At 42.5% G+C, this 16693-nt stretch overlaps 1 protein-coding gene across 2 annotated transcripts in view; it reads left to right on the top strand.

The window, feature by feature from the left end:
• Positions 1–16693, top strand: part of LOC109903721 (helicase SKI2W-like) — a 32530-nt gene that overhangs the window by 3958 nt on the left and 11879 nt on the right. For both annotated transcript variants that reach the window (XM_031788541.1, XM_031788540.1), the window contains exons 9-24: positions 89–250; positions 437–582; positions 791–937; positions 1362–1446; positions 1570–1676; positions 4389–4535; positions 4936–5032; positions 8288–8500; positions 8708–8818; positions 8994–9105; positions 10620–10738; positions 13123–13254; positions 13758–13895; positions 14135–14239; positions 14356–14491; positions 16509–16635. In XM_031788541.1, the coding sequence (XP_031644401.1) occupies positions 89–250; positions 437–582; positions 791–937; positions 1362–1446; positions 1570–1676; positions 4389–4535; positions 4936–5032; positions 8288–8500; positions 8708–8818; positions 8994–9105; positions 10620–10738; positions 13123–13254; positions 13758–13895; positions 14135–14239; positions 14356–14491; positions 16509–16635 (2084 nt within the window). The remainder of the gene's footprint in view (positions 1–88; positions 251–436; positions 583–790; positions 938–1361; positions 1447–1569; positions 1677–4388; positions 4536–4935; positions 5033–8287; positions 8501–8707; positions 8819–8993; positions 9106–10619; positions 10739–13122; positions 13255–13757; positions 13896–14134; positions 14240–14355; positions 14492–16508; positions 16636–16693) is intronic.

Raw genomic sequence — 16693 nt, 5'->3', positions numbered from 1 at the left:
CATCTCAAATGTAGTTTCCCCTCTAACTTAGCTTCTGGGGTTTATCATGTTCATATACTGAAAGGTGGTTGTTTATTTCCATCTGTAGGACTCTCCCTCTACACCTGGGACCACCTCTACAGAGAAGAAAGATGGAGGAACGACCAAACCAACAGGGGACCAGGAGGAGAAGAAGAGATGGGCAATCCCAATAAACATCACCTCCCCCTGCGATGACTTCTACAAACGTATCCCTAACCCTGCCTTCAAGGTACTGTGCTGTAATGGCAAAATATGATGTTGGTTTGATAAATGAAGTTGAAAATGTCGATGATGAATCTGTTGATTAGTCCCGTGTAGTTTTGTTTTATATTTTTATGACATTATTATTCTAATCTCTTATTGGCACAGAACCTTGTTCATTCCACAATACTAATGTGATCCCCACCTCTCCCAGTATCCCTTTGAGTTGGACGTGTTCCAGAAGCAGGCAGTATTGAGGCTGGAGGCCCATGAGTCTGTGTTCGTGGCAGCTCACACATCAGCAGGCAAAACCGTGGTGGCAGAATACGCCATAGCACTCTCACAGAAGCACATGACCAGGTGTGTGTATTTACACATTTGTCATGTTCTATGAAATCTTTAATCCAACAGGGTAAAAATATGGGATTTATTAGTCATTCCTGATGTTTTGACCTGAAACATTGAAATGGACGAAAAGGAAATTGAGTGGTTCCTGGTTTTCCATGTTGGGCCATCTAATCGCCTCTGGTGCAATCTAACCTCTCCATCTATTTGCACCTCATGATAGGACCATCTACACCTCCCCCATCAAGGCGCTGTCCAATCAGAAGTTCCGGGACTTCAAGACCACCTTTGGGGACGTGGGGCTGCTGACCGGGGATGTCCAGCTGAGTCCTGAAGCCTCCTGTCTCATCATGACCACTGAGATATTGAGGTGACGTAACATATACAGTACATCATATACATCACTTACAAAACATGTCACATTATTATATAACTGTACACATTATATCACACTGTCACATTATACCTCCACGCCTCTAGGACCAAGCTCCGCTCTATGGGGGATTGCAACATATACAGTACATCATATACACCAAACATTACACATTATAATATAAAATGACACATTATATCACACACTAACCCCATGGAACACTGTTTTTATACTGTCTAATTGAACGCATACCATGGTTATATTTTTACATACCCCTATATCCATATAGGCCTATACATCAGCTTACTAACTATGTAACACTGAGTGATGCTTTTCCATGTACTGTTTGACTGACCCTCCCTCCCTCCCTCCCTCCCTCCCTCCCTCCCTCCCTCCCTCCCTCCCTCCCTCCCTCTTGTAGGTCCATGCTCTATAACGGTTCGGAGGTCATCAGAGATTTAGAGTGGGTGATCTTTGACGAGGTTCACTACATCAATGATGCTGAGGTAACGGCGAAGCCTCACTCTCAAAACCTTCCTCTCTCACTGTTTTAGTCAATCACACGTGTCACTAAATCTCATTCTCTTCCTTTTTCTTTCCCTCCCTTTCTGTCTTTCTCTCCCTATTAGAGAGGAGTGGTGTGGGAGGAGGTTCTGATCATGTTACCCGACCACGTCAGCATTATTCTTCTGAGTGCCACTGTCCCCAACGCTGTGGAGTTCAGTGAGTGGATCGGGTACGTTGTCAACTATTGTCCACTGTTCTCCAGACCACCCCACCTTAACACCTGTCATCACCAAACCCAAAGCATGTACACTATATATACAAAAGTCTGTGGACACCCCTTCAAATTACTGGATTTGGCTATTTCAGCAACAACCGTTGCTGACAGGTGTATAAAATCGAGCACACAACCATGCAATCTCCATAGGTAAACATTTGCAGTAGAAGAGCTCAGTGGCTTTCAACGTGACACCTTTCCAACAAGTCAGTTTGTCAAATTTCTGCCCTGCTAGAGATGCCCCAGTCAACTGAAGTGCTGTTATTGTGAAGTGGAAACGACGAAGAGCAACAACGGCTCAGCCGCGAAGTGGTAGGCCATACAAATCAAAATCAAATCCAATTTTATTGGTCAAATACACATGTTTAGCAGATGTTATTGCGGGTGTAGTGAAATGCTTGTGTTTCTAGCTCCAAGAGTGCTGTAATATCTAACAAGTAATATCTAACAATTTCACAACAATACACACAAATCTAAAGTAAAGGAATGGAATTGAGAATATATCAATATTTGGATGAGCAATGTCAGAGCGGCATAGACTAAAATACTGTAGAATAGAATATAATACAGTATACACTACCGTTCAAAAGTTTGGGGTCACTTAGAAATGTCCTTGTTTTGAAAGAAAAGCACATTTTCTGTCCATTTAAAATAACATCAAATTGATCAGAAATACAGTGTAGACATTGTTAATTTTGTGAATGACTATTGTAGCTAGAAATGGCTGACAGGATACTCTTAATTGTGCATCTGTAGAAGTCTGAGGGTTTTAGGTGCCAAGCCAAATTTCTTCAGCCTTCTGTTGCGCCTTCTTCACCACAATGTCTGTGTGGGTGGACCATTTAAGTTTGTCAGTGATACAGTGCCTTTGCGAAAGTATTCGGCCCCCTTGAACTTTGCAAACTTTTGCCACATTTCAGGCTTCAAACATAAAGATATAAAACTGTATTTTTTTGTGAAGAATCAACAACAAGTGGGACACAATCATGAAGTGGAACGACATTTATTGGATATTTCAAACTTTTTGAACAAATCAAAAACTGAAAAATTGGGCGTGCAAAATTACTCAGCCCCCTTAAGTTAATACTTTGTAGCGCCACCTTTTGCTGCGATTACAGCTGTAAGTCGCTTGGGGTATGTCTCTATCAGTTTTGCACATCGAGAGACTGACATTTTTTCCCATTCCTCCTTGCAAAACATGCTGAGGAACTTGCTTTCCACCTTCTCCACTGCGGCCCCATCGATGTGGATAGGGGGGTGCCCCCTCTGCTGTTTCCTGAAGTCCAGGATCAGCTCCTTTGTTTTGTTGACGTTGAGTGAGAGGTTATTTTCCTGGCACCACACTCCCAGAGCCTACAGGGAGGAGGTGAGGGCTATCTCGTCATTGTTGGTGAACAGACCTACTACTGTTGTGTCGTCTGCAATCTTGATGATTGAGTTGGAGGCGTGTGTGGCCACGCAGTCAAAGGTGAACAGGGAGTACAGGAGGGGGCTGAGCATGCACCCTTGTTGGGCCCCTGTGTTGAGCTCCCAGAACAGGACCGCAGAGAGCTGAAGTGCATAGCGCGTAAAAATCGTCTGTCCTCGGTTGCCACACTCACTACCGAGTTCCAAACTGCCTCTGGAAGCAACGTCAGCACAAGAACTGTTCGTCGGGAGCTTCATGAAATGGGTTTCCATGGCCGAGAAGCCACACACAAGCCTAAGATCATCATGCGCAATTCCAAGCGTCGGCTGGAGTGGTGTAAAGCTCACCACCATTGGACTCTGAAGCAGTGGAAATGTGTTCTCTGGATTGATGAATCATGCTTCACATTCTGGCAGTCCAACACATGAATCTGTGTTTGGCGGATCCAGGAGAACGCTACCTGCCCCAATGCGTAGTGCCAACTGTAAAGTTTGGTGAGGAGGAATAATGGTCTGGGGCTGTTTTTCATGGTTCAGGCTAAGCTCTTTAGTTCCAGTGAATGGACATCTTAACGCTACAGAATATAATGACATTCTTGACAGTTCTGTGCTTCCAACTTTGTGGCAACAGTTTGGAGAAGGCCCTTCCCTGTTTCAGCATGACAATGCCCCCGTGCACAAAGCGAGGTCCATACAGAATTGTTTTGTTGAGATCGGAGTGGAAGAAGTTGAGAAGAAGTTGACTAGCCTGCACAGAGCCCTGACCTGAACCCCGTCGAACACCTTTGGGATGAATTGGAATGCAGAGCCAGGCCTAATCACCCACAACATCAGTGCCCGACCTCACTAATGCTCTTGTGGCCGAATGTTCCAACATCTAGTGGAAAGCCTTTCCAGAAGAGTGGAGGATGTTATAGCAGCAAAGCGGGGACCAATTCCATATTATTGCCCATGATTTTGGAATGAGATGTTCGACGAACAGGTGTCCACTTTTGGTCATGTAGTGTATGTTGGGAAAGACACTGTTAAACCATGCATGTTTTTTCCTATCTCCAGGACCCAGAGTATTTGTTGGTCAAGTCATGTGGTTAGGAAAAACTCCTGACCCTAGTTAAAGTACAGTGATATTGTTGCTATGGTCACAGTATGGAGTATGTATAGTGTGTGTTGTGGTTGGCCTGTAGTCTATGAATGGAATAATGTCTTTGAGTTGTGTACAGATGCTTTAGTTTCTCCACTCCCTTCCTATCTCCTCTCCAGACGCATTAAAAAGAAGCACATCTATGTGATCAGCACAGCGAAGAGACCTGTGCCTCTGGAGCATTACCTGTACACAGGCAACAGCACCAAGACCCAGAAGGAGATGTTCCTACTGCTGGACCCTACGGGCAACTTCCAAACCAAAGGGTAAGTACGCACACACACACACACACCTGGCCTCATAACATGGTAATCCGAAAATTATCCATACCGACAATTTATCCAGGACATTTTACTGATATCGATAATAAAGATTAGTAACCTTTACTAGAGGAATGTGACGTTTGAAATGAAATGTCTGCTACTATTGCTAACAGGACAATTGATAGCCACTGCATTCAAAGTAGTAGCAGTAGTAGTTTTAAAGGTAATATAAAAAGGAACTGGTGCACATTAATGTTGTGAACTTATCGTTCAATTTATCATTACCGTGATAATCAGTCAATATATAGTGATATGACTTTTTGTCTGTATCGCCCAGCTCTAGGTGTCATGGAGAGTAATGTATTGATCACTTTTTAATGTTGGTGGTTTCTTTGTTTTTAAGGTACTACGCTGCTATAGATGCCAAAAAGGAACGCACCAGTAAACACACACAGTCTTTTGGGACGAAAAATCCATCTCAGAACACTACACCTAGTCAGGTACAGAATATCACCCCTAGTCTCTCTGGGCTCTATCTTAACAAACCTAACACAATGGTAAATCTAAGCGTTGGCAGTAGCGCTATAGGTTCGGAGGGGGGTGTCAGAAATATTGTTGCTATTTTCACAACCGTAATTGTGGGCGCAGTTCCTTGCGGTGGCGCAGAGCAGCTGGGTTTTGATGAGTAAACAAGTTGTAAGTGTGTCGAGGCTTGCCCCCTCACTGGTCAATCAGAACCTGCTTCATGGCTAAATATGTGGTTGCTTCACGTTGTATATTTACAGTCTTTCATGTAATGTGTTGTCATCAACTCCAATTCGAAATGTTAGTCCGTTATAGCCTAGTATGTTAAATAGCCTGGCCCATATTTTCACAATATTTTGAGCACGTTTGCAGTCCAATCAAATTCAAATAAAAACGAAACAACAACTTCTTTCAAATAGGCTATGTCTAAATGCAGTTGCAGGCACCGTAATTGCTCTCCGTGGGCGTATAATACAGACAAGGCAACATAGACTATGGATGGTTTTACGGACCTCCAAACTTTTCACAGGAGCTGGATAAAGATCCAATATAAAGAGAAAGGGGTCCACTCTCCCTAATACTGCTTCCAAATATAATGTTTTATAAACATATTACAACCATCTTACAGATCGCATTCACACTTCTCTAGAAGTTGCATTGCATGTGGGCTCCTGAGTGGCGCAGCGGTCTAAGGCACTGCATCTCAGTGCTAGAGGCGTCACTACATACCCTGGTTTAATCCCGGGCTGTATCACAACCGGCCGTGATCGGGAGTCCAATAGGGCGGCGCACAATTGGCCCAGCGTTGTCACGGTTAGGGTTTGGCCGGGGTAGGCCGTCATTGTAAAATAAGAACAGACTTTCCTAGTTTTTTTTTTTCTATATTGTTTTTTAATTGAACCTTTATTTCTCTAGGAAAGTCAAAAGGTAAATAGGTTACATTTTTAAAAAGGTTAAATTTTAAAAAATGTGGCCACCAGTGTTATTACCTTAAAACCAGGACGGTGAATCATTCTAATAAGTTTGCTTATTTTTCATTCAATTTTATTAAAACCAGTCAGTTTTTTTATATTATAAAATCGTAAGGATAAAAAAGACAACGCATTGCTGTTGAACCAGCCTGCTTTTATAGTAGGCCATGGGTAAGGGCTTGGGTTTTGAACATATGACATGGAAAACAAGCAATTGTTACAGGAAAATAACTTCTAAATACAATGTTCACCGGTATTCACAGAGGTTCTCATCTCTCTTTTCATCATGGACATGGACACATGTAGCCTACATCAAGGAGGGGGGTTTACACACGTCTAAAATAGAGCAGCATGGCTCAAAAAATGTAGGCCTGCCTACAATACATACAGTTCATTCAGAAAGTATTCAGAGCACTTGACATTTTCCACATTTTGTTACGTTACAACCTTATTCTAAATAAATATATATATATATTTTTTTCCATTGTCAATTTACCCCATAATGACTAAGCAGAACATTCTAGGGTTTTTCTTTATTTTTACTGTTTTCTACATTGTAAAATAATAGTGAAGACATTATGCACTGCTCTGCTTTGAGCCTGCTTCTTCCATCTTTGAATTCAAATTCAATTAAAATCTCCTTCATCGCATACTGGCCCTTTCGTTTTAGGCTACCTTTCTTTTTAGTTTGCATAAATCATAAAATGTGTCAGAAATACTTTGACTTATGCAATGTAGAGATAAGAAGGGAGGGATGTTGAGACATACAGTACCAGTCAAAAGTTTGGACACACCTACTCATTCCAGGTTTATTTTTATTTTACTATGTTCTACATTGGAGAAAAGTAGTGACGTCATCAAAACTATGAAATAACACCTATGGAATCATGTAGTAACCAAAAAAGTGTTAAACAAATTAAAATATATTTTATATTTGAGATTCTTCAAAGTAGCCACCCTTTGCCTTGATGATAGCTTTGCACACTCTTGGCATCTCTCAACCAGTTTCATGAGGAATGCTTTTCCAACAGTCCTGAAGGACTTCCCACATATGCTGAGCACTTGCTGGCTGCTTTTCCTTCACTCTGCTGTCCAACTCATCCCAAACCATCTCAATTGGGTTGAGGTCGGGTGATTGTGGAGGCCAGGTCATCTGATGCAGCACTCCTTCATTCACATATTGGTCAAATAGCCCGTACACAGCCTGGAGGTGTGTTGGGTCATTGTCCTGTTGAAAAACAAATTATAGTCCTGCTAAGCGCAATCCAGATGGGATGGTGTATCACTGAAGAATGCTGTGGTAGCCATGCTGGTTAAGTGTGTCTTGAATTCAAAAAAAATCACAGACTGTGTCACCAGCAAAGCACCCCCACATCTCCTCCTCCATGGTTCACGGTGGGAACCACACATACAGAGATCATCCGTTCACCTACTATTCATTTTAGAATAAGGCTGTAATGTAACCAAATCTGAATACTTTCTGAATGCACTCTAAATTGAAAGGGAAAGTCAGCTCACAGTTTTGCTCCCCTGAAACTTGATGTTTTAATAATGCTTTGGTGATTAAGATTCATTTCCAGGCAGCCTCACGAGCCAAACCCTTTATCAACAGTCTTGACTATTTGGCGATTGCAATGGGCAGGACCCCTAAAACAATTGCCTTCATTGAGAGCAGTTGAGGCTATATCAAATCAAATGAAATTGGAGAAAAAAAAGTTTTAAAAATGTTTCTAAATACATGGAATACAGGCACCAAAAGCGCATTACTCTTGTTCCATGTGCAAATGGGCAGTGTGCTTCACAGCTGGATAGGCTGCCTCTGCTGTCAAAATTCATGCCATAACCAACCGCGTTACCGCTTAAACCAGCTTTTGGTGATTCTTAAACATCTCTACCAGCACTGCCTGCAATTAGCACTTTGGCACTCAAATATTTCCACCCCTCCCATCTGAGCAAAAGCGAGCTGATAAAAGACAGGTAAATTACCAATCCTTGTGCAAGTTTGAAAATTAACAGGTCGAAATTGCCAATGAACATACGTTTGACACTAGCACCGCCTTAATGCCAGCCGAACATAGAGATCTCTCTCTCTGTCTCCTTTAACCTCTCTGTCACTCATCCCCATCGTAGGACTTCTGCCAGTCTTTGAACTTCTTCTCTACTTTGCCTTTTCTCCATGAGCCATCTTCTCCCTGTATCATTTCTTTACTCTTTCCCTCTCGCTCCATTTTCTCACCCCTCTCCATCTCTCTCCACCAGGACCGGGCAGTGTGGCTTTCCCTCCTCCACTTCCTGTCCCAGCGCCAGCAGACCCCCGTGGTGGCGTTCACCTTCTCCAGAACGCGCTGCGACGACAACGCCCGCTCTCTAGCCTCCATGGACCTCACCAGCTCAGTGGAGAAGAGTGAGATCCACTCCTTTTTCCAGAAGAGCCTGAGACGCCTCAGGGGAGGGGACCGCCAGCTGCCCCAGGTAGGGTTGTCTGGGAGAACTAAGATCTGCCTATCATGTTCTATTTTTCCTTGGAAAATGTTTCATGCAACCATCAGCAATGCAGAGAAATTGGCTCACAGGACTGAAGAATTATTAATTCCATTTTATAGCCAATTGTAGCACGTAGATTGAACTTTTGGACATATAACCTAGGAATTGTTGTTACCAACTCATCCTATTTTGTAGATCCTGTTGATAAGGGACCTACTGAAGAGGGGTATCGGTGTGCATCACAGTGGCATCCTGCCAATCATGAAGGAGGTCATTGAGATGCTGTTCTCGCGGGGGCTAGTAAAGGTGAATCTTATTGGTCCGTTTTTTAATCCGTGTGACGATTTGTCAATATCTTGAAGTGACATGTCTGATTACTAGTCCCAACTTACATCCTCTACCTATGTCATCAACTCAAAATGTATTTAAAGTGCATTTAACAAAGTCTTAACACACTTTACAATAAATGTGTCTCCCTCAGGTTCTGTTTGCCACTGAGACGTTTGCTATGGGAGTGAACATGCCTGCGAGGACAGTGGTGTTTGACAGCATACGGAAACACGATGGCACCGGCTTCAGAAACCTTCTGCCTGGTACGCTCTCTTCCCTCCTCACACGTTTATATACACAACATTAAGGGTGTAATGGTACACGTATTAGTACCGAACCATTCGGTACGGGGACCTCTATTAGGTCTACACTGTAAACCCGGAATAAAAATATAATACCAATAAACCCTCTAGGCCTATAGGCTATGCCTACGCTGCTTTCTAAGTCTCTTGAGTTTTTAAAATGTATTTCACCTTTATTTAACCAGGTAGGTGGTAACTAAAGCAACTTCAGCCTATGTGCAAGTTGTAATCAAAAATCCAAATCTTAATTTGCCGCATTTCAAACGGTCCTTTCGCGAGGGGCAGCCGGGATCTAGTTCTTTACAATGGCGAGTGGTGGGGTCGATTAACCTGGAGGATTCTTCTCCATCGTTAAAATGTTTGCGAACATTTTGGCTTCCCAGTAGATTACAGTGGCGATGGACAGAGAGAGTATGTCTCCACTGCTCAACGAGAATAACCTGTGCAGCTGCCAACACCTCAAACATGTTGACACATTTACGCCAACATCACCCCAGTATTCCTACCACCGGAATAGGTGAGAAACACAAATAGAACAGCACAACTTTGTCTCCCCTCTGCATTCAAGCAGCCCTTCGCGGCTGAAATTAAAAGAGCGATAGGTAACATTATGTTTATAGCCACGGATATGTGCCCATTGTCGGTGTTTGAGAAGAATAGGGAGGTTCAGCACCTTGTGAAAGTGCTCGAGCCACGTTACGAACTTCTCACACCCATTTCAGCAAATCGGTAGTACCACCTCTAAATAAGCAAGCTAAAGTTGTCAATGAAGTTGCCAATACACCCTGTGTTGCGCTTACTACAGATGGATGGACGTCCAGGTCTACAGAGAGCTACTTAACAGTAACAGCCCATCACATTTCTGCGGAACGGGGAATGAGAATTACCGTGCTACAGACACGAGTCACACTTTACGAGTCACACAAGTGCGCATATTTTTCTCTTTGTTAGAAAACATTATAGCATAGGCCAATGCAATGTTTTACATATTGATTTCACACAGATATTGCACTTTATTTTAGCGTTGTTGTTGAGTAATCTTGTGTTTTTCATTTAAGAAAATATAAAGTGTTGGTATTCAAAAATCAACTTCATTTTCCTGCTGTACCGAAACCAAACCATGACTGCAATACGGTGAACTGTTACAACCCTACATAACATCCTTTTCATTCTCTCTCTCGCTCTCTCTGGCAGTCTGACTTTTTCTGTCTGTCTGTTTCTGTGCCTGCCTCTGTCGGTCTGATAGAAAAGCGGACAATGATGCTTACAGGCAGTATTTTAATCTGATGTCACTTCAATCTCTCTCTCGCTTTCTCTCTGATATTTGAGTGGAAAGGAGAAAATAGAATGGATGTTTTTCTACATGTTTAAGAGCTCTTAGTTGCGTATGACTAACCTCTTTGCCTCTGTCGCTCTCTCTCTCTTTCTGTCGTTCTCTCTCGCTCTCTCTCTCTCTCTCTCTCTTTCTCTCTCAGGTGAGTATATCCAGATGGCTGGTAGAGCGGGTAGGAGAGGTCTGGACGCCACAGGCACTGTCATCATCCTCTGCAAGTCAGGGGTACATGACATGGGGGACCTAAATGTCATGATGCTGGTAAAGCTTCCATCAGAATGTACTGTCTTCTTCCATTCAATACCACTACATCGGTGTTTTAAAAAAAAAATATTTTTGTGATGAACTTCATATAATTTTTTTGGTTCACAGGACAAACCAAAACAAACAGACATTAAACACATACACATGTAACCCCCCCATCCCCCTCCCCTTCTCCCCTGCAGGACCTGGTTACTTGAGTGCATATATCAAAGTACTGATTTTAAACTGTTGAGTGTTGTCGTCCACATGCTAATATTTTCAGATTTTGCACCATGCGGTCGAGAGATTTCAGTTGTGACAGTTTAAGTTGTGCGATGTCCATGAATGAGGAAATCCGTTGCTGATGTGGTAGAATGTGTGGGGCTTGCCATCGTAAGGCAACCATTCTCTTGGCTGCTGTTAAGCCGGCAAGCCAAATCCTTCTTTGCCTGTATGTTAGGTTCAGTGAAGTCATCATTAAGCAGTAGCACATTGGGAAGACTGGGGATGGATTTAGACAAAATGCTTGATAATTACGAAGCCAACCGATTTGGCAAAAGGAAAGAACCTCTGGGAACTCCCAGACCATATGAGTGAAGGTGCCAGGACTCGTACCATGGGGGAAGAGCATACAGACGGGGGTTGAATTTATGTTCATCTGAAAAAGAGTCTCTTAACTCGTATGCCAAATGGTAGTGGGTAATTTGGTGATTTGTGTTTCTTGATGAGAATGTTAATGTTGTACCTGACTGTACTCCAGTCTTAGTTCTGTTTTGAATTGATTGGTGATATGTTGCTTTGAGCAGGAATATATAGCATTTGGTGAACACTATGCCCTAACTTACCCTTGCTGTTAATATAAGATACTTAATCTGAACCCCAGGGTACTCTGTAAGCACACAGAGCAGAAGGAAGCGGCACATAAAAGATACAATTTAAGAACCAGGCAGATCGTATTTATTTTCAGGTCTATTTTTATTTGATTTTTTCTTCCAAAAAGGAAAGGTAAGGGGATGCCTAGTCAGTTGTACAACTGAATGCATTCAACTGAAATCGCTCTTCCGTATTTAACCCAACCCCTCTGAAAAAGAGAGGCTGCCTTAATCGAAGTCCACGTCATCGGTGCCCTGGGAGCAGTTGTTGCTGAGGTTTAACTGCCTTGTTCAAGGGCTGAACAGCAGATTTTTCCACCTTGCTGGCTTGGGGATTCGTGACTGTTCGATTACTGGCCCAATACCCTTCTTAAACGCTAGGCTACCTGCCACAGTTGGGACTATTAATGATTTTTTACTTTTCGCAATACAAATTGTTTAATGAACATCCATCTGTAAAAATAGGCCTTTAATCTCTTACATTCACATATCAAATTGATTTTACATTTTGACCGCAAAAATATTTTATGTAAAAAATATTTAAAAAATATGCAACATTTGACAGTGGTCCCCCGGAAAGAAACATTTTGGGAATCGCTGCACTGCTTCAGTCACTTCGTTTATACAAGGGTATTACTTGGCTTACATTTCCCAAGGGTGAGGGGATAGCTCATATAATTAAAAAGGGATTGCTATTCTACTAAGGATAATAAAAATCCCATATTTCGTATTTAAATCCAAAATCCCTCAACAGTTTCCATCTAGCTCGCCCTGTAAGTGCTCCTCCATTGTACAGAACATAGGTAACACACCAATTGGCATCCTATGCCCTATGTAGCGCACTACTTTTGACTGGGGCCCATAGGGAACTGGTCAAAAGTAGTGCCCTATGTAGGTTTTGGGAATAGGTTACCATTTGGGAAACAGCCATTCCCTGCTCCTCTAGGTTTGCTGCACGCTAGCTTGTACAGTATAAACAAGTTCCTCATTAAACTGTCAAGGGGCTTATTTTAAACCAACCTCTTTAATGTGGGACTTTGGAGTGGACTATTTCCTTCCTGAATTGATCCTCCTGTTGCTAGATCAAGGAAATGAAAGTCCTCTAAACTGATTATATCTCCCTATCACCCTCTCGCTGCCAACTGCCATCGTGGATCAATTGTTGGATCAATCTTCGGATCAATTGTTTTAGCCTTATGCTAACAGTCATTTGCTCGATAGCAGCGGTAACTAATCGCTAACTGTTACTGTACAACTATGGCCCAGAGTTTTTCCTGATCAGATCATCTGGAAAGAATGTAGGGCTCCCTATAACAGCTGTTTGCTTTGCTAAATGCTAACTGTAACTGTCTATATGATTTAGAAATGCTCAACTTCATCCTCCGTACCTCCACCCTGTGTGATCTAGCACTACCTTTCTCAATCAATATTGAAAGGTTCCTGCTCCATTACCTCCATTTCGTCTTCTTTCTAGTGTATACAACATAGTAGCGACATGAATTTGAATGACACTTCTTCTCTGCCATCAAGGGGAAGCCCACAGTGCTGCAGTCCCAGTTCAGGCTGACCTACACCATGATCCTCAACCTGCTGCGTGTGGAGGCCCTCCGAGTCACCGACATGATGAGGAGGAGCTTCTCTGAGAGCCACAGAGACACACAGGTACTGTGCTACATTACCCACAAGCACTTGGGACAAAATTCTAGATATAATGGATGACAGTTGAGGACTACCAGTTAAAAAATAAAAATGTGTAAAATAAAAAAAATATTAAAAAAATGGAGATCAGCTTCAATATTGCAGATGGATTGTGGCTTCCATCAATGTAATTGTCTGCATCAATCCCCCATATATATTTTTGTAAATATATAGAATATATAAATCGAGCTCCTTTATCAAAGGTCCATTCAGCTTTTGATGGCAGGAGTCAGAATAGGAATATTGTCCGTAATATACATATTTGATATCATCATCTGTTTATGCTTATTGATGCTCCACATTCGTTTACATTCCTTTAGATTTTCCTACATAAAGTCTCTCTCCAACCTGTGTTTGTATGTATTTGTGTGTGTATATCAGAGGGGTTGGGCAAAAGCAGAAGACAAATTCCCAGCACATATGAACTAATAATAAAAGTACATCTTATATTGTTGTCCTTCTCTCAGGCCCATGAGCAGCAGATTGGTCAGTTGAAACAGACTCTGTCCTCTCTCCCTCCTCTCGACACGGAGGGTCAGCTGTCTGACCTACTGCCGTACTACTACACTGTCACTGAGCTACGCCTCACTGCTGAGGCTTTGCAGGTACACACACAACATACTGTAAAGGCACACACATGCACCAAGACACACACGTGCCCACACACGTGCCCACAGACAGACACTCACCTATGTATAACACACACAATCTTCAAACACTCAAGCTCAAACCACATCACAAAACAACTGAATATAATTGAATGTGCAAAAGTGTCATAAATATTATTGTTATTCTTTTTTAATCATCACTAAGGTTTGTTAATTGTCCATCTGTCATCTTTCAGTGTGCTGTTCTGGGGTCTGTGAATGGGTTGAAAGCTCTCTCCGTGGGACGAGTGGTAGTGGTCAACAACAAACAGCACTTCAACGCCCTCGGAGTCATCCTACAGGTGTGTGTCTGTGTGTGGACTGCAACTTTTTTTAGGTGACAAAGGCATGTAATGCAGTAATCATTCTCCTTTATCACTCCTCCTCTCGTCCTTCCTTGCTTTAATTTCTCTCCCAGGTTTCCAGTGACTCAGTGAATCGTACGTTTATTGCTCTCATCATCTGTGAGAAAGGCAATGAGGAGGGAATAGGGGACAGTCCCAAAGGCAGTGCCTTCCCCCACCTCTACAACACTGCCCTCTTTACACCTGAAGGTCAGTACACACACACACACACACACACACACACACACACACACACACACACACACACACACACACACACACACACACACACACACACACACACACACACACACTGCCCCCTTTACACCTGAAGGTCAGTTCATACATACACACACACACAAACTGATTGATGCCTAATCTCTCCCTATTAGAGACAAACAGTATCAGTCGTTCAGACACACTTACTCATTCCAGGGTTTTTCTTTATTTTTTAAAACTATTTTCTACATAGTGAAGACCGAAAAAGTGTTAAACAAATCTAAATGTATTTTATATTTTGAGTTTCTTCAAAGTAGCCACCCTTTGCCTTGATGACAGCTTTGCACACTCTTGGCATTATCTCAACCAGCTTCACCTGGAATGCTTTTCCAACCGTCTTGAAGGAGTTTCCACATAATGCTGAGCAATTGTTGGCTGCTTTTCCTTCACTATGCAGTCCAACTCATTCACTATCTCAATTGGGTTGAGGTTGGGTGATTGTAGAGGCCAGGTCATCTGATGCAGCACTCCATCACTCTCCTTCTTGGTCAAATAGCCCTTACACAGCCTGGAGGTGTGTTGTGTCATTGTCCTGTTGAAAAATAAATTATAGTCCCACTAAGCCCAAACCAGATGGGATGGCATATCGTGGCAGAATACGGTTGTAGCCATGCTGGTTAAGTGTGCCTTGAATTCTAAAAAAAATCACGTACAGTGTCACCAGCAAAGCACCATCACAGGGCGGTAGGTAGCCTAGTGGTTAGAGCGTTGGGCCAGTAACCGAAAGGTAAAAATCTGTTGTTCTGCCCTTGAACAAGTTAACTCACTGTTCCCCGGTAGGCCGTCATTGTAAATAAGAATTTGTGTTTAACTGACTTAGTTAAATAACGGTGAAAAAAATATCTATATCACACCTCATTCTTCACAGTGGGAACCACACATGCGGAGATCATCCGTTCACCTACTCTGCATCTCACATAATAGACATGGCGATTGGAACCAAAAATCTCACATTTCGACTCATCAGACCAAAGAACAGATTTCCACCGGTCTGATGTCCATTGCTCGTGTTTCTTAGCCTAAATCAAGTCTCTTCTTCTTATCGGTGTCCTAGTAGTGGTTTCTTTGCAGCAATTCAACCATGAAGGCCTGATCCACGCACTCTTCTGAACAGTTGATGTTGAAATGTGTCTTACTTGAACTCTGTGAAGCATTTATTTGGGCTGCAATCTGAGGTGCAGTGAACTTCTCTTCTGCAGCAGAGGTAACTCTGGGCCTTACTTTCCTGTGGCGGTCCTCAAGAGAGCCAGTTTCATCAAAGCCCTTGAAGGTTTTTGCGACTGCACTTGGAAGAAATGTTAAAAGTTAACATTTTCCGTATTGACTGACCTTCATGTTTTACGTAATGATGGACTGTTTAAACTCTTTGCTTATTGAACTGTTCTTGCCATAATATGGACTTGGTCTTTTACCAAATAGGGCTGTCTTCTGTATACCACCCCTACCTTGTCACAGCACAACTGATTGGCTCAAACGCATTAAGAAGGAAAGATATTCCACAAATCTACTTTTAACAAGGCACACCTGTTAATTGAAATGCATTCCAGGTGACTACCTCATGAAGCTGGTTGAGATAATGCCAAAAGTGTCTAAAGCTGTCATCAAGGCACAGGGTGGCTACTTTGAATATAGATATTTTGATTTGTTTAACCTTTTCTTGTTTACTAGAGGATTCCATATGTGTTATTTCATAGTTTTGATGTCCTGACTATTATTCTACAATGTAGAAATTAGTTAAAATAAATATAAACCCTTGAATGAGTAGGTGTGTCCAAACTTTTGACTGGTACTGTACACATTTACCAATAAAGACACACACCGCAGCCTAAACACACGCACGGCTATTTGAACACACACAGAAACATGCAAACACTAACTAACAAGTTCACATAAGCTTAAACTGAATAACCAATAACGATTGTGTGCGTTCTGTATGATCCGCTGATAGGTCCCTGCAGTCACACGGTCCAGAAGCTGAAGCTACAGGACGTCTCAGCCATCACAGTCAAGACCCTGAAGGTGATCCCTGACCGAATCATCGACAACTACAACAAGAGGCAGCAGCTGCGCTTCAGGTGTGTATGTTAGTATGTGTGTGTGTGACACTGTATGTGTGACACTGTATGTGTGACA

The sequence above is a fragment of the Oncorhynchus kisutch genome, linkage group LG14, assembly GCF_002021735.2.
Source record: "Oncorhynchus kisutch isolate 150728-3 linkage group LG14, Okis_V2, whole genome shotgun sequence".
NCBI classification, from domain to species: domain Eukaryota; kingdom Metazoa; phylum Chordata; class Actinopteri; order Salmoniformes; family Salmonidae; genus Oncorhynchus; species Oncorhynchus kisutch.
The sequence above is the reverse complement of the archived record's forward strand: the minus strand, read 5'-3'. Positions and strand labels throughout refer to the sequence as shown.